The sequence below is a fragment of the Onychostruthus taczanowskii genome, unplaced genomic scaffold (genome assembly GCF_017590055.1).
Source record: "Onychostruthus taczanowskii isolate IOZ18803 unplaced genomic scaffold, ASM1759005v1 scaffold5, whole genome shotgun sequence".
NCBI lineage: Eukaryota > Metazoa > Chordata > Aves > Passeriformes > Passeridae > Onychostruthus > Onychostruthus taczanowskii.
In genome coordinates this window covers 3,657,456-3,674,630 of record NW_024502568.1, presented here as the reverse complement: position 1 = coordinate 3,674,630, position 17,175 = coordinate 3,657,456, and the positions used below count along the sequence as shown (strand labels likewise).

General features: G+C 38.7%; 1 protein-coding gene across 2 annotated transcripts in view; it reads left to right on the top strand.

Moving 5' to 3' along the window:
* Positions 1–17,175, top strand: part of LGI1 (leucine rich glioma inactivated 1) — a 28,917-nt gene that overhangs the window by 3,558 nt on the left and 8,184 nt on the right. Inside the window, exons 2-3 of one of the 2 annotated variants that reach the window (XM_041415537.1) lie at positions 13,086–13,534; positions 13,929–14,000. In XM_041415537.1, coding sequence (XP_041271471.1) covers positions 13,344–13,534; positions 13,929–14,000 — 263 coding nt within the window. In that variant the 5' untranslated portion in view covers positions 13,086–13,343. Of the gene's footprint in view, positions 1–13,085; positions 13,544–13,928; positions 14,001–17,175 lie in introns of those variants that run through there. The other variant, XM_041415538.1, reaches the window with a different exon arrangement.

The following is a 17,175-nucleotide window of genomic DNA, read 5'->3' as shown; positions in this document are numbered from 1 at the left end:
GGGGCTGTACATGAGAGGCAGTGCCTCACACTCACCAGTTCCTATCCCAGGTACTGGAAACTCCAGACTAGTCATTAGTGATATTCTGTAATTATCTAGAGGCTATGTGGAGATAGCAGGCAGTGCATACCTGGTTTGTCAAATTCAATAAATGGTGTGTTCCACATTTTTTTCTCAAACACAGAATATTAAACAGGAGTCTTAACTAGCCACTAGATGTCAATGTTGCTGTGCTAAAAGGCAAATGCAGTTTTATTTGTTTGGCCGATAAAGTAATTTCCTCAAGAAAAGAACTTCTGTATTTAAAGATATTTCCATTATAGGGTCAGATACAAAAAATAATCATAGACAAGCCCATGCTATGTCCATTATTTGAAGAGAAGCTGTGCAGTTTTATGATATTTTGAAGTTGCAATTAGCTTTTCAGTGCATAATCATGTTAGAAAAGTCTTTGAAAAAATAGTATCTGATTGATCATCAATTTCCTTCCTTGTTCTAAAATCCCAGACCTTTGTATAAGGTGTGTTGTATAACAACAATCATTGTATTGTATTTCACTTGTTAATAAAATAGAATAGAGCATATAATATAATATAATATAATATAATATCTAATCCTATTGTAAGAGTATTGAATTTTCTAAATTCCAGGTATCCATGGACATTTTCCTCTTAATTATTTCTGTTTAACACCATTGGATATCAATGTCAGATATACTGTGTGGAGACAGAATTTCTAGAACACGAAGACTTCCAATATGATAGGCAATTTGAAATTTTGAAAATATGTATGTCTAAAGGCAGACCTGACAGATGATGGCATTTTAGAAGGATATACGAGGTAGAATTTGACCCATGGACCTTGCTTATTGGTGGCTCCTCTACCTCTAGGGTGAACAAATCACTGCCAGCCTCCACAACCACTTACTGCCTAGTGCACTGAAGGTGCTGGTTCTATTGTCTGTCTACAGAGCATTTATTTGAAGACCAGAGTTTGGAAATTGATTTATTCAACAGTCATGGAAAGCTGAAGAAGACAACAGTGCACATCTTGAATTCAGATTAAGCTTTTTCTTCTGTTAGGATAAAAACAAATATCAAAGGCTCTTATTAAAAATAAAGTTGGAACTTCCTATTGATCTGAAAATCTCCCAAGAAGTCAAAGATGTGGAAATTTCACCCTTATTCTTAGCTGATTAACTTGGTAAACAGAATCCCTGTTTAGGCCACAATGTTAGAAAATACAGCCTAAATAACCTGATTTACTCCCTTAGCTCCACCTCCTATGATGCATATAAGGCCCCACAACTTCATACACAATTCACAAGATTTTTTTATTACTGTTGACAGAAAAGCAGCCTTAGTCTTCTTTATCATGGACTGAAGTAGTTGAAGTCCTGCTCCACAGTTTATTTGATGGTAGCATTACTTCCACTCTTAACATGACAAAGAATCACAGATACACTATGAAGGAACTATAATTGTTTTAATTCCTAATATCTATTTTAGTTTTATTGCCTATGACTACAGAGTTATGTAACTTGAAAACCAGATTGCTTCATTAATTCATTTTGTTTTAATTGAGGGAGCACTCAAAGCATCAACCTTGTTCCTAAAACATCTGTGTACTTCAAAAAACTTCATTAAAATAAAGTTTTCTGCAAGTCCTTGTTAAGATGTATAGTATAAATAATAACAGTATGATCATGTAAAGACTAACTTATTCAGTTATAGAAATAATAAATCAGACTTTGATAAAAAAGTAATTCTTAGAATCATCTCCTTGTATTATCTTTAAAGTTTGGGCTTATTTTTGCAAAATGTACAGAATTTTACTAAATAAATCCCTTGGATATATATTATGTAGACTCCTGTCTAATGTCATTAATCGTCACTGCTAGTTCCACTTTTGTTTTGTGGCAGGTGATTTTTGTCTCCAGAGCTTAGTCTGGCAACTCTGCTCAGAACAAAGCTCACTACAGATTACACATGCATGTAGGCATGCATAAATGAGTTGTGACTTCAGCCTATCAGGAATTTAATTTAAAAGTAATTATCAGTATGTACAAAATACTACTTTTTAGTTTTATCAACTTGCACTTAAGTAAGTGGAATACAGAAACTAACTCCTCCACCATGTTCCAGTTTTCATTTGAAGGGATTTTAGAAGTTCATTATGCTTTAATTCCCTGAAGTATGAACTATTTCCTAAGAGAGCAAAGAATGCCTAATCTTATTTTTATGGCTAGATCTGCTTTGGTGGAAAGTGACTGATGGCATCCAATTACATAAATACAAGAGAAAGGCAAATTTGTTTTTCCAGTTTGATATCAGAGTTATTATATAAGATGAAAAAATCATAGAAAATAATAAACAAGAGAAGGAAAATCTAGTAATGTCGAAATAAATAAAAGAAAACAACTGACAAGCAATGTACTTATTTTCTTTAAATTACATTGTTTCCCACTGGATTTTTTGGAAGAGGAAAAAAAGAATACATGAACAAAGCTACCATCCATTGCATTTTTAAACCATAGTGAAAAAGATATGTGTTCCCTCATTTCTTGAGGTGCATTTTTGTGCATGTCTACCATGTATGTATATTCATAATATTCACTAATGAGAATTGAGGAAAGGTACAAATCATTGACAGGGAATGTTGGAATCTGAAGTCTTCTGTATAAAAAGGTGACAGACAAGTCACTGTCATATGAATCATGCAAGCAGTTAAGCACTATTTGTGTACCCAGCATTCTACATAACCTGGAAAAGAAAGGTGCCTCAAAGTCTGAGTCTGAGATGTGATGTTAATAGAGATGTACAGTCTCATTCCTGCTAACATGTTCCAGAAAAACACCTGTTTTTTAGAGATGTGTTTCATCTTTACTTAGAAGCTGAGCTCTTAACTCAGGAATCCAGAAGGCCAGTTGTGAAAATTGTACTGTGGAGCTGGTAAGATGAGTTCATCACAGTGTTTTCCACTGGTTGTCCTTAAGCAACAAAAATAAATCAGAGATTATTTGCATTATACAGTGCTGCAGTCAGTTGTTTGGAATTTCACAGTCAAATTTTAAAAAACTAAGGTATAAGAGCATAATATAATGTAATGATGATTGACCATCACTTTATTTTACTGTTTCAGTGGGATTCCATAGTAGAGTACTATGGTAGCTGCATGCAGAGGCTGTTAGTACCAGGTTGAGGTGATCAGTAACTGATCCTTCAGTGAAAACTGAAGGATACAGGGATATAAAAATGCTGCTCTGAGCACTGAAGTGCTCAGGATGAATGTTAAAAATTCCTATTTCACAGTTTTTAATGAACATGCTTATACAGTACTGCTGTGAGACCTCATTTAATTAATAACACCATGAGCCATTCTGCTAGAACTGAGCTTTTATTAGTAAAAGTATACTACTGATAGCCAGGGTTTGGAAATAATAGGGATTATATTTCAAATTAAATACAATTTTATGTTATTTAATCACCAATATCATTAAGACATGAAGTACTGAAATATTATCAACCTTTCTATTGAAAGTATTTCCAGGACACTATTCATTCCATGGCACTTAAGTGGAATGGGAAAGATAACTATCCTAAATGGCAACCATTAGTTTAACTTGGTTACAAATATCAAGTTATGATATTTATAGCCAGCAACACTGAGCTGTGCAATATCCACAACTCTAGAAGTAAAAATGTCAGACTCAAAAAAACACTGAGGAAAGTTATCTACTGCAAGTAAAAAGAAATATTGCAGTTGTACCCTGGGGGAGATCCTGCTGCTTCCTGAAACCACACTCAATTTGCAAGTGTAAGTCAAAATGTTAACAGTTACATAGCTAGATGACTGCCTTTCTTGAATAGAAACAAAACCACATGGAAGATAAGAGTCAGGATGTGAAGTGAGATTTGAGTGAAAAACATTTTCTTTAACATTTAATAAAACATTCTGTCAAGTTTGCATTACACTGTCCTTAAATATACTGCTCATAAAAGATGGATTGTGTTATTTAGATGTATATTAGGATCTGTTTTAATACTTTTTATCAATCTTGCTTTAGTAAATCCATGCCACTCGTTCCCTGTAAAACTTTTATTTGAACCTCAGCCTTAACAGAGTGTTTGGCAGGTTTCTATAACATGAGTCTGTTAATGAAGGGAACATACTGACTACCTCATTTATCTTAGATATGGTCATAATCCAGCCACAAATGTTAAGAACTAGAAAAAGTAAGAAGACTAGTGAAGCATTTTGATATTTTCTTACTTGAAGACATCAATACCTGCAGAAAAATATGCCCATACAACAGAATACTAAATTATTCTCCCAGTCAAAAAGAACCTAGTATATGAATATTAGCTTCATTAATATATGAAGGTACTGTTGTACTGTGATCTAATACAATATTATGAAAAACAAAGCCTTGAGCTTATGATGACATTCATGATTTGCATTGATTTGCAGTTCAGTCCAGCCTTAAGAACACAAATACCCCCTCCTTGGAGCCTAAGAGTCTTTCTTTATGAAAGGGCATTACAGCCCTGGTCGCAGATGCCCATCACATGCATCCCCACGGATCCTCGGCAAGGAGGGATTTAGCTGCCTCTGGAACATCACCCATTCTGAATCTATAGCAACCCTCCTCTAATATGCAAAGCTATTTTTAGCATCAGGGCAGCCTTGAAAGCAGCAGGTAAAGCATGAAAAGAATGAATAAGTGGTTGTGGTGCTTGCCTGTGAATAGAAGCTATATATAGCTCTTGAGAGAGATCGTAATATATATCTCTATATATAAAGTGCATATGAAGGGATATCTGCCTCCCTGAGGGGGAAGCAGGGGTGTCAGAAACATTGAGTAGAGCATTATTACTATTTGTGACCTGAGCTGTTATCTAAAGTCATTATTTCCAATTGTTCTGTTTCAGAAAATAAATTGTTAATGGAATTGGGTATCTTTGATCCAGTCTTTATTTGCAATGAATGTATAGCCTTCATTTCCCTGAGTGAAGAGAAAATTGAACAGCAGGAGACTATTTGCAGTTCCAAGCTCTTTTCAGCCATTACTTGCTCCAAGAAATTCTCCAGTGAATTTCTCAGGTCTCCCTTTCCGTGCCTAAGAGCCAACATCTCAGTTTCTGCAATGCTAACTGTTCTCTTGAGTTCCCAAACCTGGGGTTTTTTTTTTTTGTTTTGTTTTTTTTTTGGTTTTTTTTGTTTTTTTTTTTTTTTGTTTGTTTGTTTTTATTATCCTTGTCTGTATATTCATCCATTTGCTTCTAAAAAATATCTTGGGGAAAAAAGGCCACATGTGCCTTTGTTTAATCAGTACTGTGTGCCATTTATTTGGCTGGGGAGCTATATTGCTTCATGAAGGAGCTTATTACTTCTTACTGATGTGTTATATTGAGGCTGGGAATTAGGCCTTCCAGTTTTAATGACTCTTTGCCTAAATCACAAGGGCAGCAACAGTGGAAACTTACAGATGCCTACAAGTGATTTGCGTTAAAAAGAAAGTCAGCTGTATAGTATTTGGATTATTGTCTTAGAAAAGGGATAATTAGGAATAATTTTGAACTTAAAATGTGAATGTTACCATGTTCAAGGTAGGGAAAATCTTTTAGCTTCTGCACAGTCATAACGAAAATGTGTATTTCTCTTTTGCTATGAAAATTATATTTAAAACTAAAGTCACTTCTTAGATAAAGATGTTGTGTTGGTTTTGTTCTCCCACTGCAGAGGAAAAGGGCCAGCAGCCAAAAGAGCAAACCTCTTCTTAAAGCTGTACTAAATATATAGCATATTGGCATATGAGCGAACAGATGTAATGAAATTTTCAGCCCACCGAAGTCTCCTCTGCAGTGCAAATGTGGTTTGTAAGAAAAAGGGACCTTGGAGTTCAGCTTGGTGCAGTACTTGATGGAGAATCTGTGCTAGGCTTATGCAGTGGCAGCATGCCTGCCATAACGTAGGGTGGCAGATTTGATATTTACTTAAGGTAAAAAGGATTAACTCTTACTGAAAAAGTAAAGTATTTTTCCAAATTTCTTGAGTTGCTGAGAACAATTAAAACATCAGTAAAATACACTTGTGGAGCTATCACCAACAACCCTTTAAAATGTTTCAGTGCTGATCCAAATCTCTGTAAAGCATGTTGATTAGCAATGATGAAACAATAATATGTGTTTGATGAGTCACATCCTTCCTATTGTGCAGTTCGTTATGTCCATGGCACTCCAGCAAGGCTTCTACTTGAAGTATTTCAGTGACTTCAGTGGCACTAAGATTTCTTTCAATGTAAATTATTCAGGACATAGAAACCTGTTTTTAACAAGTGAAGACTTTCTCCTCAAAAGCCTGTTGTCTCTGACATGTAACAAATACATTTTCTATGTACATTTAAATAAATAATATTTTGTTACTTCTCTTCTGTCTGCAAAATGACAAAGAAAATTAAAGACAAGTTTATAAAGATTAGAATAATTCTTCAGGGAGCCAATGCCATGACAAAGTACAGAAGGGCATGTAAGATAGCACAGGTCAAGGAAAGGATTTTGTAACATGCTGTCTGTTTTTAATTAGCATCTTGGCACACTGGAAGAGCTCAGACATTTTTCCATGAAGAAATGTATTATAGACTTTTCTAGCTGCCAATTAAATGGCATTTAGCTACACTGACAGTAGTATGTTGTTTTGGGTCTGCAGAAAGCACTTGCTCATGCTAGAAAATCTGGGACATTTTGGTTTGTATACAGGGTTCTTACTGGACTGACTTTTCTAGCCCTTCTTTTGAATTTCTTCCCTTATTTTGAATGTAGGCATGAAGGAAACCTTATATGAATAAATACCAAATGAAGAGTGCAAGGAGCTGGCAAAGTGGAGATAGTAATTATGAAGTGTCCGTTTGTATACACCAGCTGAAAGTCTGTCCTCCAGTTAGATGATAATTTTTAAACAACGGTAGCTAAATACTGGGGTGTTTTATGAGGTTCATATTTTGTCCTGTTCGGTAGAGACTGAGGTGCTTTGTCACCAGTTCTGTCCTATGATTCATTTAAATATGAGCATTTGTAACATGAAGCTGCCCCTCAAGGGCGCAGCTCCCGGTGCATTTTCTCTAACAGTGAAACCAATGCTCTCTGCCCACTCCTGTCCTCAGCTGCTTCTTCTGGCTCTGGCAATTTTTTTTTTTTTTTTTTTTTGGGTTGGGTGATTATTGGGTGATTTTTGGGCTTGTTTAGGGTTTTATTTGCCAGCTAATTTATTTAATCCAGTTTAGAGAATAGCATTAGAACAGAAAAACCAGCAGTGATCTGTGGAAGAGAGCAGAATCAATAGTACTTGCAAGAGTTGGGATGAGAGAAACCATCCTACCAAGGGAAGTGTTGCACAGAAGTATGTTCTTAAAATCACCATGCCAGTTCTGAAGAAGCTGGCAATTACAAATTAAGCATAGATTCTCTCACTAGTATCATGGTTTTAATGTCTGCTAGAGCTATGTAGAGGGAAAAAAGGTGAAAAGTAACTTGCATATTTGAACAAGACTTCTCCTTGCTAAGAGGTTCATACAGAGGGCATTTAATCTTATAGTAGGATGTATGCTAGGTGGTGAGTGTGATGTCAGTTCCACTGAAATGGATGGGCATGTTGACTGTCTTAAAAGTGTCCCCATTTCCGACATGGGAGAAGTTGATCTTCCCTGAGTAAACTACAGGCAAATTTTCATGAGAGTTGTCTTGAAAGATAGAAAAAAAAACCAGATTTCTGCAGCATGTTTCATGTTCTTTTATATTGTCTCCTTTCTTACACTTCCCCCTATATTAGGTGTGGTATCAGTTCCTGCTGTGAACCATGAAATGGCACAGCTTCATACATCTTTGAATTGGGCTCTGGTTTGCTCTTGGGCTTGTATGTTTGCTCTTTCATTTCCCCCCCCAACTTTAAATATCCATTGTTAGCATTTTCAAAGCAAAACACAGACAATAGAAGCAAAGCAACAGCTATTTGTGTAGGTCTGGAGAAAAGTGGCTGGTTATCAGGAGAGCAGTTAATGTGATGCTACTGGGTTGGGTGCTGCAAAGCACACTGGTTTGTAACAGAGCTTAAAAGCAAACAAAGCATCAAGAATTATAAAGATATTGAAAGTTCTTAGCTGCAACAAAATAAAACCTAGAAGTAGATTCATTTTGCCTGGCTTCCCTTTGAAAGAAATACACTGTGCATCTGTTTTTTCTTAAAGAGAGATCATTCAGATAGCAGTACATCTCTCCTGACATATTTTTTGTCATTGGTCACATTCTGGTGTACCTAAACCAGCAAGCAGTTTCAGAGACACCTGCACATTCACCAGGACATGCTCAGTGGAGCAGGTGTTGTACATCACACTGAAATTGTGGCCATGAGAGCTCACTTCAGAGGTGATCATTTCTAAGTCCACACTGACCTGTGAACTGGCTGCTTTACGTAAGGAAAAGGAGACCACCCTCCAAGTTTTTCTTTCCTCCAAAGCTGGCAGCATTTAAGCAGCCATTTCCTCAGCTTTGTGATGCAGGGACTGGCCTGGTTGTTCTGCTTTTAATGAAACTGGTATAATAAAGAAGGATACCCATAATACGAACCTGTACAGACAGGATAGGGCAAAGTCAGCAGAACTTTCCAAATAAAAAGGTTTGGGCAGTCTTGTGATCATTCCCAAGCTTGTCTGTGTTATGAGCTGTTGTAAAGGCATCTCAAGTTTTATTATGCCTAACCTGCAGAAGGCCTCTTCCTGGCAATGACTCTTGGTGCCAGATCCACCAGGAAGCATAGTCTTTTCAGAACTATTTAGAATTCACAAGACTTAGTTTTGTTTATTGAAAGTACAGCCTCATTCTCAGCTGCTTTAAATTTGCCATTTGCTGCAGAATTTCTTAAAAGGGTGGAGCCAAGAGAGCAAAAACTCAGACTCATGAGGTATTTGTAGGAGTCTTTGATCTCAAAATCCTTCTGCTCCAAACACAGTGGTAACAATGACAATGTTTTGTTCTTTAGGAGACCAGTGAATACTGGGTGTGATTAGGGCTGTTGCCCATCTGTGTGGTGTAATATTATGGGCTTAACACCAAGCACAGTAAAGTCTCATCATCACCATCAGTGGATTTTGGATTAGGCTACGTATGTGCAGGCAGCTCATTCTGAACAGAGAAAAGGCAGCACAGTTTTGTAACAGCAGGATGAAATCAAGGGTAACTTTAACAGGATATGGATCTGCAAAGGGAACTGTACTGAGCATGAAACCACAGGAAGCTTATTCAAATTCTATCATATGTTGGTAATGAGAAAATTCTAGTCTGATGCTAATATGCAAATATAGTCGTTAGCGTGGAGTTAATACCTTGAAAAATATTCAATATGTTTTAAAATAATTTTTGTTCTGACTGTGTTTGCTGTCCTCAAATATTTTTGCAAACAGGTTTACTTGTAGAAGTGTTAATCTCTTAACCAGATATTGGAGAACATGTGCTAAAAATGTATGTGTAGATTATGATGATAATGATAACAATAATAATAATAATAATAATAATAATAATAATAATAATAATAATAATAATAATACTACATATGTTTGCTCTAGAAACGAAGCCATGTAAGTTGTGCTAAGTCTGACCAAAGAACAGAAGCAGTGATGGGTGAATACCTCTAGTGGCAGCAGTCAAAACTAGCTTTAATTTTGTCATATACTTGCACCAAGATTTTTACTAGATGGTTGATTATCATCAAAAATTGTCGTTACCAGACAGTTTAGATACATTAGAAGAAACAGCAGTTTGTTTCTAACCACGCAGAGCCACTGCGTGGGAAACCACCGGTCCCTAAGGCGTACTCGGTCAGCACCGGAGAGTGAAACGTGCGGGCACATTGGTGCAGAACACACTGCGGCGGCTCGCTCCAGGCCCGCTCGTGTCCGTGCCGCCGCCGCAGCGGGCTGGCACGGCGGGGCCCGCGGGCAGCGCGGCCGCCGCCCGCGGCCGCCGCGTTGCCGGGATACGGGGCCGCGGCGAGGCGGTGGCAACCCCGAGCGGCGTCCCTCAGCCGTTGACCCCCTGCAATGTCCCCCTGCAGTGTCCCCCTGCCCAGCCCGGAACGCGCCTGACCGCCGGCCCCCTCCGCAGCGCGGCAAGGTGCAGCGGTTTCGGCTAGAACGTCAAGTGATGGGAAGCGGACCGAGGAACGCATCCGCAACTCCCTCATCCCCCCTGCTGGAACCTTGCAGAAAGAAAAATAAATGAATTTCGAATCCCATTGTGCCTAGTCAGTACCTGAAACGCCCGGGAGAACAAGCAGGGACCGAGAGGCAGGCGCTGGTCCGTGGGCGCAGCAGGCCGCTGCCCGCTCCGCCGGCCCGCAAACAAACAGCCATGGCATCGGCAGAGGGTGAGCCAAGTGTCGCCGGGCTGGAGAGAAGCTGTGCCACTAAAAATCCATGAACCACTTTGGTTTTAAACTGCTACATGGCAGGAAATGAGATGCTGAGTTTGGCAGAAAAGGACCCTGGAAAATGTGATTATGCCTCTCTTTTGATGGGGCTGTTATAAATATTCATAATATTGCAATTTTGCTAAAGCGGTTGTTTTGGCATGTGGTTTGGAATAGAAAACTAACTTCCAGGCGGTTCTCTGCATGGACAAAACTGGACTCAGGTTCCTGCTCTGCTGCAGAATGTGCTTTTGTTACCGAAGAAAACACTACACTGCAAAGTTTTCGGAAGGTTCACAATGTGGTTGGAGTATTAATTAAAGAGAAATGCCTAGGTAATTGATGGTGGATTTCAGTGAATGAGTCAAAGGAAATGAAACACGGGGTTTCACCATCAAGGGCAAAATATTGCCATGGCAATGGGTGGCTTTGCCAGGAATAAACAAACAAACAACAACAGTCCTCTTTCAGGAAAAAAGAGTTAGAGAATTTTCTGTTCTCACCTCACCATGTCTGTGCCATTGGATATATTGGAGGGGAGAAGATGGTGTAGCCTACTTATGCAAGTCCTACAAATCCAGCTTCCCTCTCAGTAGGTACAATTAGATCATTTCCAGAGCAAGAAGTCACCTTTATACTGGGGGATGGGAAGGCATCAACATTTGCTTAATAATGATTTCAGTGCCTTGGCTACTGTAATTCATTTCCATTTTCTCACAGAACGTGGATGGGCTCAGAAATAACCCAGGTTTCTGCCACTCTTAGCTGGTCTGCTTCAGGGAGGGACTGCTGACAGGGAAGGTTTTCTTAAGAGTAAAAACATGGGCCCCCCCTTAAATTAATAAAGGCCTTTATAAAAACATAACGGAGAGAGCAAGGCAGCTAAGAAAGCACGAGCTGCCCTTTCTTCCACGGGCTCAGATGTCTGGCAGGAAGTGTGCCCATGCGCAGGCAGTGCTGTCCTCTCCCAGCATGGCCTTTGAAGGTGGCCATCTGCCTCTGAAATCTTCTGGACATTTCTGGCTGCATCCAGCTCCTCAGAGCTCTGAGTGTCTCCCCTCATCCCTGGGAGATGGACCTCAGCCACCCCCCAGGCAAGGATTCAGCAGTGCTGGAGTCCTGCCTTGTATCCATACACTGAATTTCTTGCAGTTTTGCAGGCTGTTGTTCTGCCCATAGCCTATCAAATCCCAGGTGGACACCTGGATATGCACTAAGGCCTTGCTGGGATTGTTCCTGAGGAAGACAGACATGGCCTGATGTTGATCTTGTGATTTTGTGGCTTGTAGAGCAGGAGCAATGGGCTAGAGCCAGGTGGCCATGTGAAGTCAAAGGAGGGGTAACCAGAAGTCAAAAGAGTCAAAAGAGATCTCTCTCTTATCAGGAGATCAGGTGTCCCCTGGTGAGGAGACAGCATCCATGTGAAGGAGCTAACAGTGAGCCTGACTGTATTAAATGTTTGTACCACTGGGCTGACCCCAGTAGTGCTTGTGAGCTGTCTAATATAAACTGTCAAGACCTGCTAAAGTTTGCAAAACTCATCTAATAGCAATACTATATTGAACAAAAAATCATCCTGTGTGGCTTCTCAGCCATTTGGCATTTGTTAGCTTTGTCTTACCATTCTTAATAAAGTAATATTTAGGTGCTGCTTAAGTTTCCTATAAAATATTTAATGTATTTTACTGTAAAGTCTTCAGGCTGAGGACTGTATCTGCCAGAGCACTCATACCACACCTAGCACTCATTTCGATTGCAGCCTCCAGGCAGTATTGTAAAGGTTCATTATTGCCACCAAGATCTGTCCTTATCCTGTCACTCTTCACAGAAGGTCCGTTCTTAACTATGGGTTTAACACAGCTGGTATTTAAATGACAATTTTCTTTTTTTCCATCTAAAAGAATCAAGCCAGTTCCAAGAAAATACGTTTTTTAACTTGAACTTTAAATTAATGTTGTTAATATAGAACTGTGCTTGATCCACCTGTGCCTTCATTTAACCAGCTCAGAAAACATGCAACAAATAAGATCCATTCTTTTTCTGAGGGAAAAAAAAAAAAAAAAAAAAAAAAGGAAAAAAAAAAGCTATATTTGGGGTCTATTTTGCATGAGAAAATATTTTGTTTAGGAGTGACAGTCAAAGGCATTCTCTCATACATTGTAATATTTTCCATGTGTGGCAGCTTGTTTTTCAGTGGTACAAATATGTGCAATAAAGGCTGAGGATAAAAATGAATCTAACAGTTTTTTGCAGCAGTGCTTTAGATGGTTTCATGTGATTTCATTTTCCTGTGGATACTGCCATTAGTTCTGCTGCTTGCAGTATGTGAAGCATAATTCTGAAAGGTTCATGAGGTTGTAGGGATCCAGTAAGAGATGACTGATTTCTCCCCCACACACATATACTCCACCCCACACCCACTCACCCACCCACCAGCAAAACATAATGCTGTACTATTTTTGGAAACAGGGAAAGGGCCTCCCTGTGAAAACAGAAAGCAGTGTATTTCTCAGTTACATCACTTTGCAATCTAATGCTGTGTTGTGCTCAGTGTTTTTGTGGTGATGCAAGTCTTTTTTTTCTTTCCTTTTTTTTTTTTTTTTTTTTTTTTTTTTTTTTCCCTTCAGCCGGTTGGATTTTCCCCATCTTACAGCACCTCGCAGGTCTCTTCTCTGAGCAGTACGTTGCCTGAGTGAGTGGAAACATACAGATCAGCTGCAGGTTTCTATCTACAAAAACAGAGTGAAAGAGAAAGAAAAGGGTTGGGAAAGCAGAGACAAATATTGACCTGGACTTAGAGAAAGACATCCAATGGCTGAATAAAGAACCCTGTTCATGTTTTGGGATATTCTTTCAACTGGCTGGAACGAGAGCGGATCAAAAGAATGGGAAATGCCAGCAGACCCTTTAGAAGAATTGCTTATTTCTTATGCCTTTTATCTGTGCTTTTGCTGACTGAAGGGAAGAAACCAGTGAAGCCAAAATGTCCTGCCTGGTGTACTTGTACCAAAGATAATGCTTTATGTGAAAATGCCAGATCTATTCCTCGCAGCGTTCCGCCTGATGTTATCTCACTGTAAGGGCTGTAAGCATTTGGTTATTTAATTTATGATTTAAAATGAACTAGGATGTGTGGTGTTCTCAGTGCATACAGAAGGATGCTTGCTGCAGGGAGTACCTCCAGCATTCAGAATCATCAGCTAATGTGTTAAAATTGTGCTGCATCCTTGAATCCTGATTTTTATATCTCTTTCATCTGTCTGTCTGTCTGTGTATGTGCACACATCTCATTTTATACCTTCTTGTATAGTACATGAAACCTGTCACATTATATTGGGGGGGGGGGGGGGGGGGGGGAAGGTAATTTTTTTACTTATATAAATAAATTTCTCTGTGATGACCAGACCAGTATTATAACCATGGATATATGAGGCTATATTAATGTACGGTTGTTTTTTTCTTCTTTACAGATCCTTTGTGAGATCTGCTTTTACTAAAATCCCAGAAGGGAGTTTTTTGCTCACACCATCTCTGCAGCTTCTGTGAGAAATATTTATATGATAAAATTTTTGTTATGAAGTGTATATGTATTCATAAATATTTCATAAAGGGTTTTAGTATTAATTTTGTAAGAAACAGCAGCAGAAGATTTATTAGATCATAAAATACATTACTTTCGAGCAATTTGAAAGATAGTGCATGTTTAATTTTTACTTAGTATTTTGCAAGGCTGTCTGTTGTCAGTACTACTTTGAATGCTTACATGCTGAAGCTTTTGGTGACAGAATGCATGTTATCTTAATTATACTTTAATTAACATTACACTAAGGACTTAAGTGTTGCAACAACTATTCTTGTTTATTTTCTGCATTCCTGGGACCTGATCCCAGTATAAAGCTGTCTATCTGCAACTCCCATCCACTGTGAGCTCAGAACCCCACAGATCAGGCCCCTTATTGCAGTGGGACAGGTCCTGAAGTCCTTTCCATGTAAAATTGCCATTGACTTCTGTGGAAGTTTAGTCACTTCAGTGGGAGTTTTGCCTTCATAGTACCTGGATTTGACCCTGTTTGTTATTTCATGGTCTTAAAAGTAATGACAATTTTCTTCGAATTAAAGACTGAAGTAGTTATTCCAAAATCAAATACTGTGATGAGGTATAGATGGAAAGAGAATATTTTGGGATGTTTAACTATTAGCTGCATTTCAACATAGGATTTTTACAGGCTCACAGGCTTTCCTAGAAATGTGGGCATACGGTTATATAATTGTGAGCTATACAGAGGTAGAGGGGGTGTAACCTGAACTGTTTATAGTGGATGTGCTGCCAGCCTGACACACACCCAGATTTGTCTCAGAAATCCGGCAAGGCAGACTCCCCAGTGTGATCAAAAGCAAAATAGGATGTCTGTCCCAAACCGACTTCCGTGCGCTCTGGATGTGGTCAGAGGTGTAATGCTGAGGTACTGGAGCTGTCTGGCTGTTAAATTAAACGGGTGGCATACCGACAGCTGAAGCCCTGACCCTGGCTGTACTCTGCTACCTCAAGTGGAGCTGATAAGGAGGTGCAGACATACTGTACAATTTTGGATACAGGGTAAATAGGTAGATGCAGTTACTATGGAAACCTAAATGCTTTTCCATGGTGCTTTATTCCAGAGAAGCTTTTTTCAGGTGGTCACAGATCACAAAAGGGACACATTTCACATAATTGCTGCAATGGGCCTTTCAAAGGAGCGGGGGAAAAAAGCAGCAGCACTGGTGGGGCTTGTATCTGAAGAGAGTGAGTAGGACATCATCTCTCTTGGCTACGATACACCACCTACACTTAGCAATCCCACTGCAAAGCAGGCAGATTTGGGCATGGTAGAGTAGGACAGACACAGTCATCTTATTTTGAGTTATTATAGTGCCTGGCACAGTGGGCTTGGGCAACGTCTTATGGCATTTTGGTAATGATAATAATTTCCATTTCTACTGTACAATGAAATGCATGTTCTATGATGCTGTTCATAAATGCTGCAAAAAAAACATGACCCTAGAAAAGCAGGGTTTGTTCCACTGTGGGCTTTGATGAGTGATGTGTTTTCCAGATATATTTTTAACATGGTAGTTGAGCTGCTTGCCATCCTTGGAATGTCAGGCTGCTGATCTAAGGCAAATGACTGCTTAAACACAGACCATAGGAGCAGGATTGTGTCTGTGGGCACAACACTCCAGTTTGTATGTGGGAAAGAAAAATTTTATTTTTGGCAGAAGATAGTAAGGGAAATAAGAATATGGAAAATTTACGTTAATTAAACATTTCAGGAAATTTTAGCTTTGCATGATTATAGCTGTATTGGTAGGTTTAATTTAGCCAACAGCAAGATTTAGCAGCTTATATGTATTCCTATAATAACAGAAATACATATAGAAATAGTCTCCAGCATCATGTTTTTGAAGTCCAAATGTAATTGGATATCTCCAATACAGCATTCACAGATGTCTAAATATGGTGTAATTCTGCCGCTATTATTATTTACTACTATTTTTAATGTAGTAGCACCAATGGTCTCTGGAAAAATCGTGGTCTTGTGCTAAACACTACTCATAACTCCCAGTCCAGGAGAGCTTTTCTTCTTGTGTAGTATGGATGGTGTGCTCTGTGCTCTTCATGTGACAACAAAAATACAAAGAACCTACAGAGCTATGGTGAAGTGCCAGCAGGAGTGTTCCCTAAATGTAGAGAAAACCTCCCAGCTCTCATCTCTAGCACTTTTATCTCTGTGTATCAGCAACATGCTGAGGGTGCCCTTATAAACTGATGGCATGAAAGCCTGCAGAAAGAAGGGAGGTAATCATGGCATCAGGGTTTGTGCCTGCTAGCACTGTACTGTTCCTGCCAAGTGATACAGTCCCTAGCTACAGCGCCATACCTTCAGCCTCTATCCCCAGAAGCAGCAATTATGGTGATTGAGGACAAACTGGGGGGAAAAATACTTTGTGCATCAAATACATCTGATGTAGCCATTGGGGAGAGGTATGAGTTAGAAGGCAAATGAGATCACCAAGTGCAAGACCTATGCTGTAAGCCTGGCAATCTCTAAAATAGCAATATTATTTAAAGAGATACCACCCTGTTCTCTAAATTATAGAGTGCAGAAAAGGAAAAAATTATCCAGTAAATTCATATCAGAAAAGTAAAATTAGTTGCAAAATTTAATAAATTGGTCTTCTGGTTCAAGAATTCTATAAAAATACTCATTTTCTCTAAAACTGAAATGTTTCTTGATTTTGACAAAAAGGAAGAATTTCCTGCTTGTATTTTTTCATACATTTCATATAGGAATATACTGAAAGTGGAAAAAGCACAATCTGCAACTGAGAAAATAAATTACTTGCAATTTATTCTGAATGTAAATGTCAACATAAGAGATTAACTCTTTAAGTGGATAAATTAGTACTTGGAAATCTTGCATTCCTGAATGTCTAAGGATGCCATAGTATGAATCTATGTATCCATGAAGTCAATTGATTAAAATATAGATGTGCATGTGGTATTCCACTGGGGTAAAGTTCATTGTACTTTATGATGTCCCACCACATTAAAAGTGTAGCAGTCCAGAGCTAGATTATAATGGACAAATGCTAACATGGCTGATAAGCATAAATAAAGCTGGAAAAATCAATGCTAGTCCACTTTAAATGCTTACAAAATTACATAAAATTAAATGT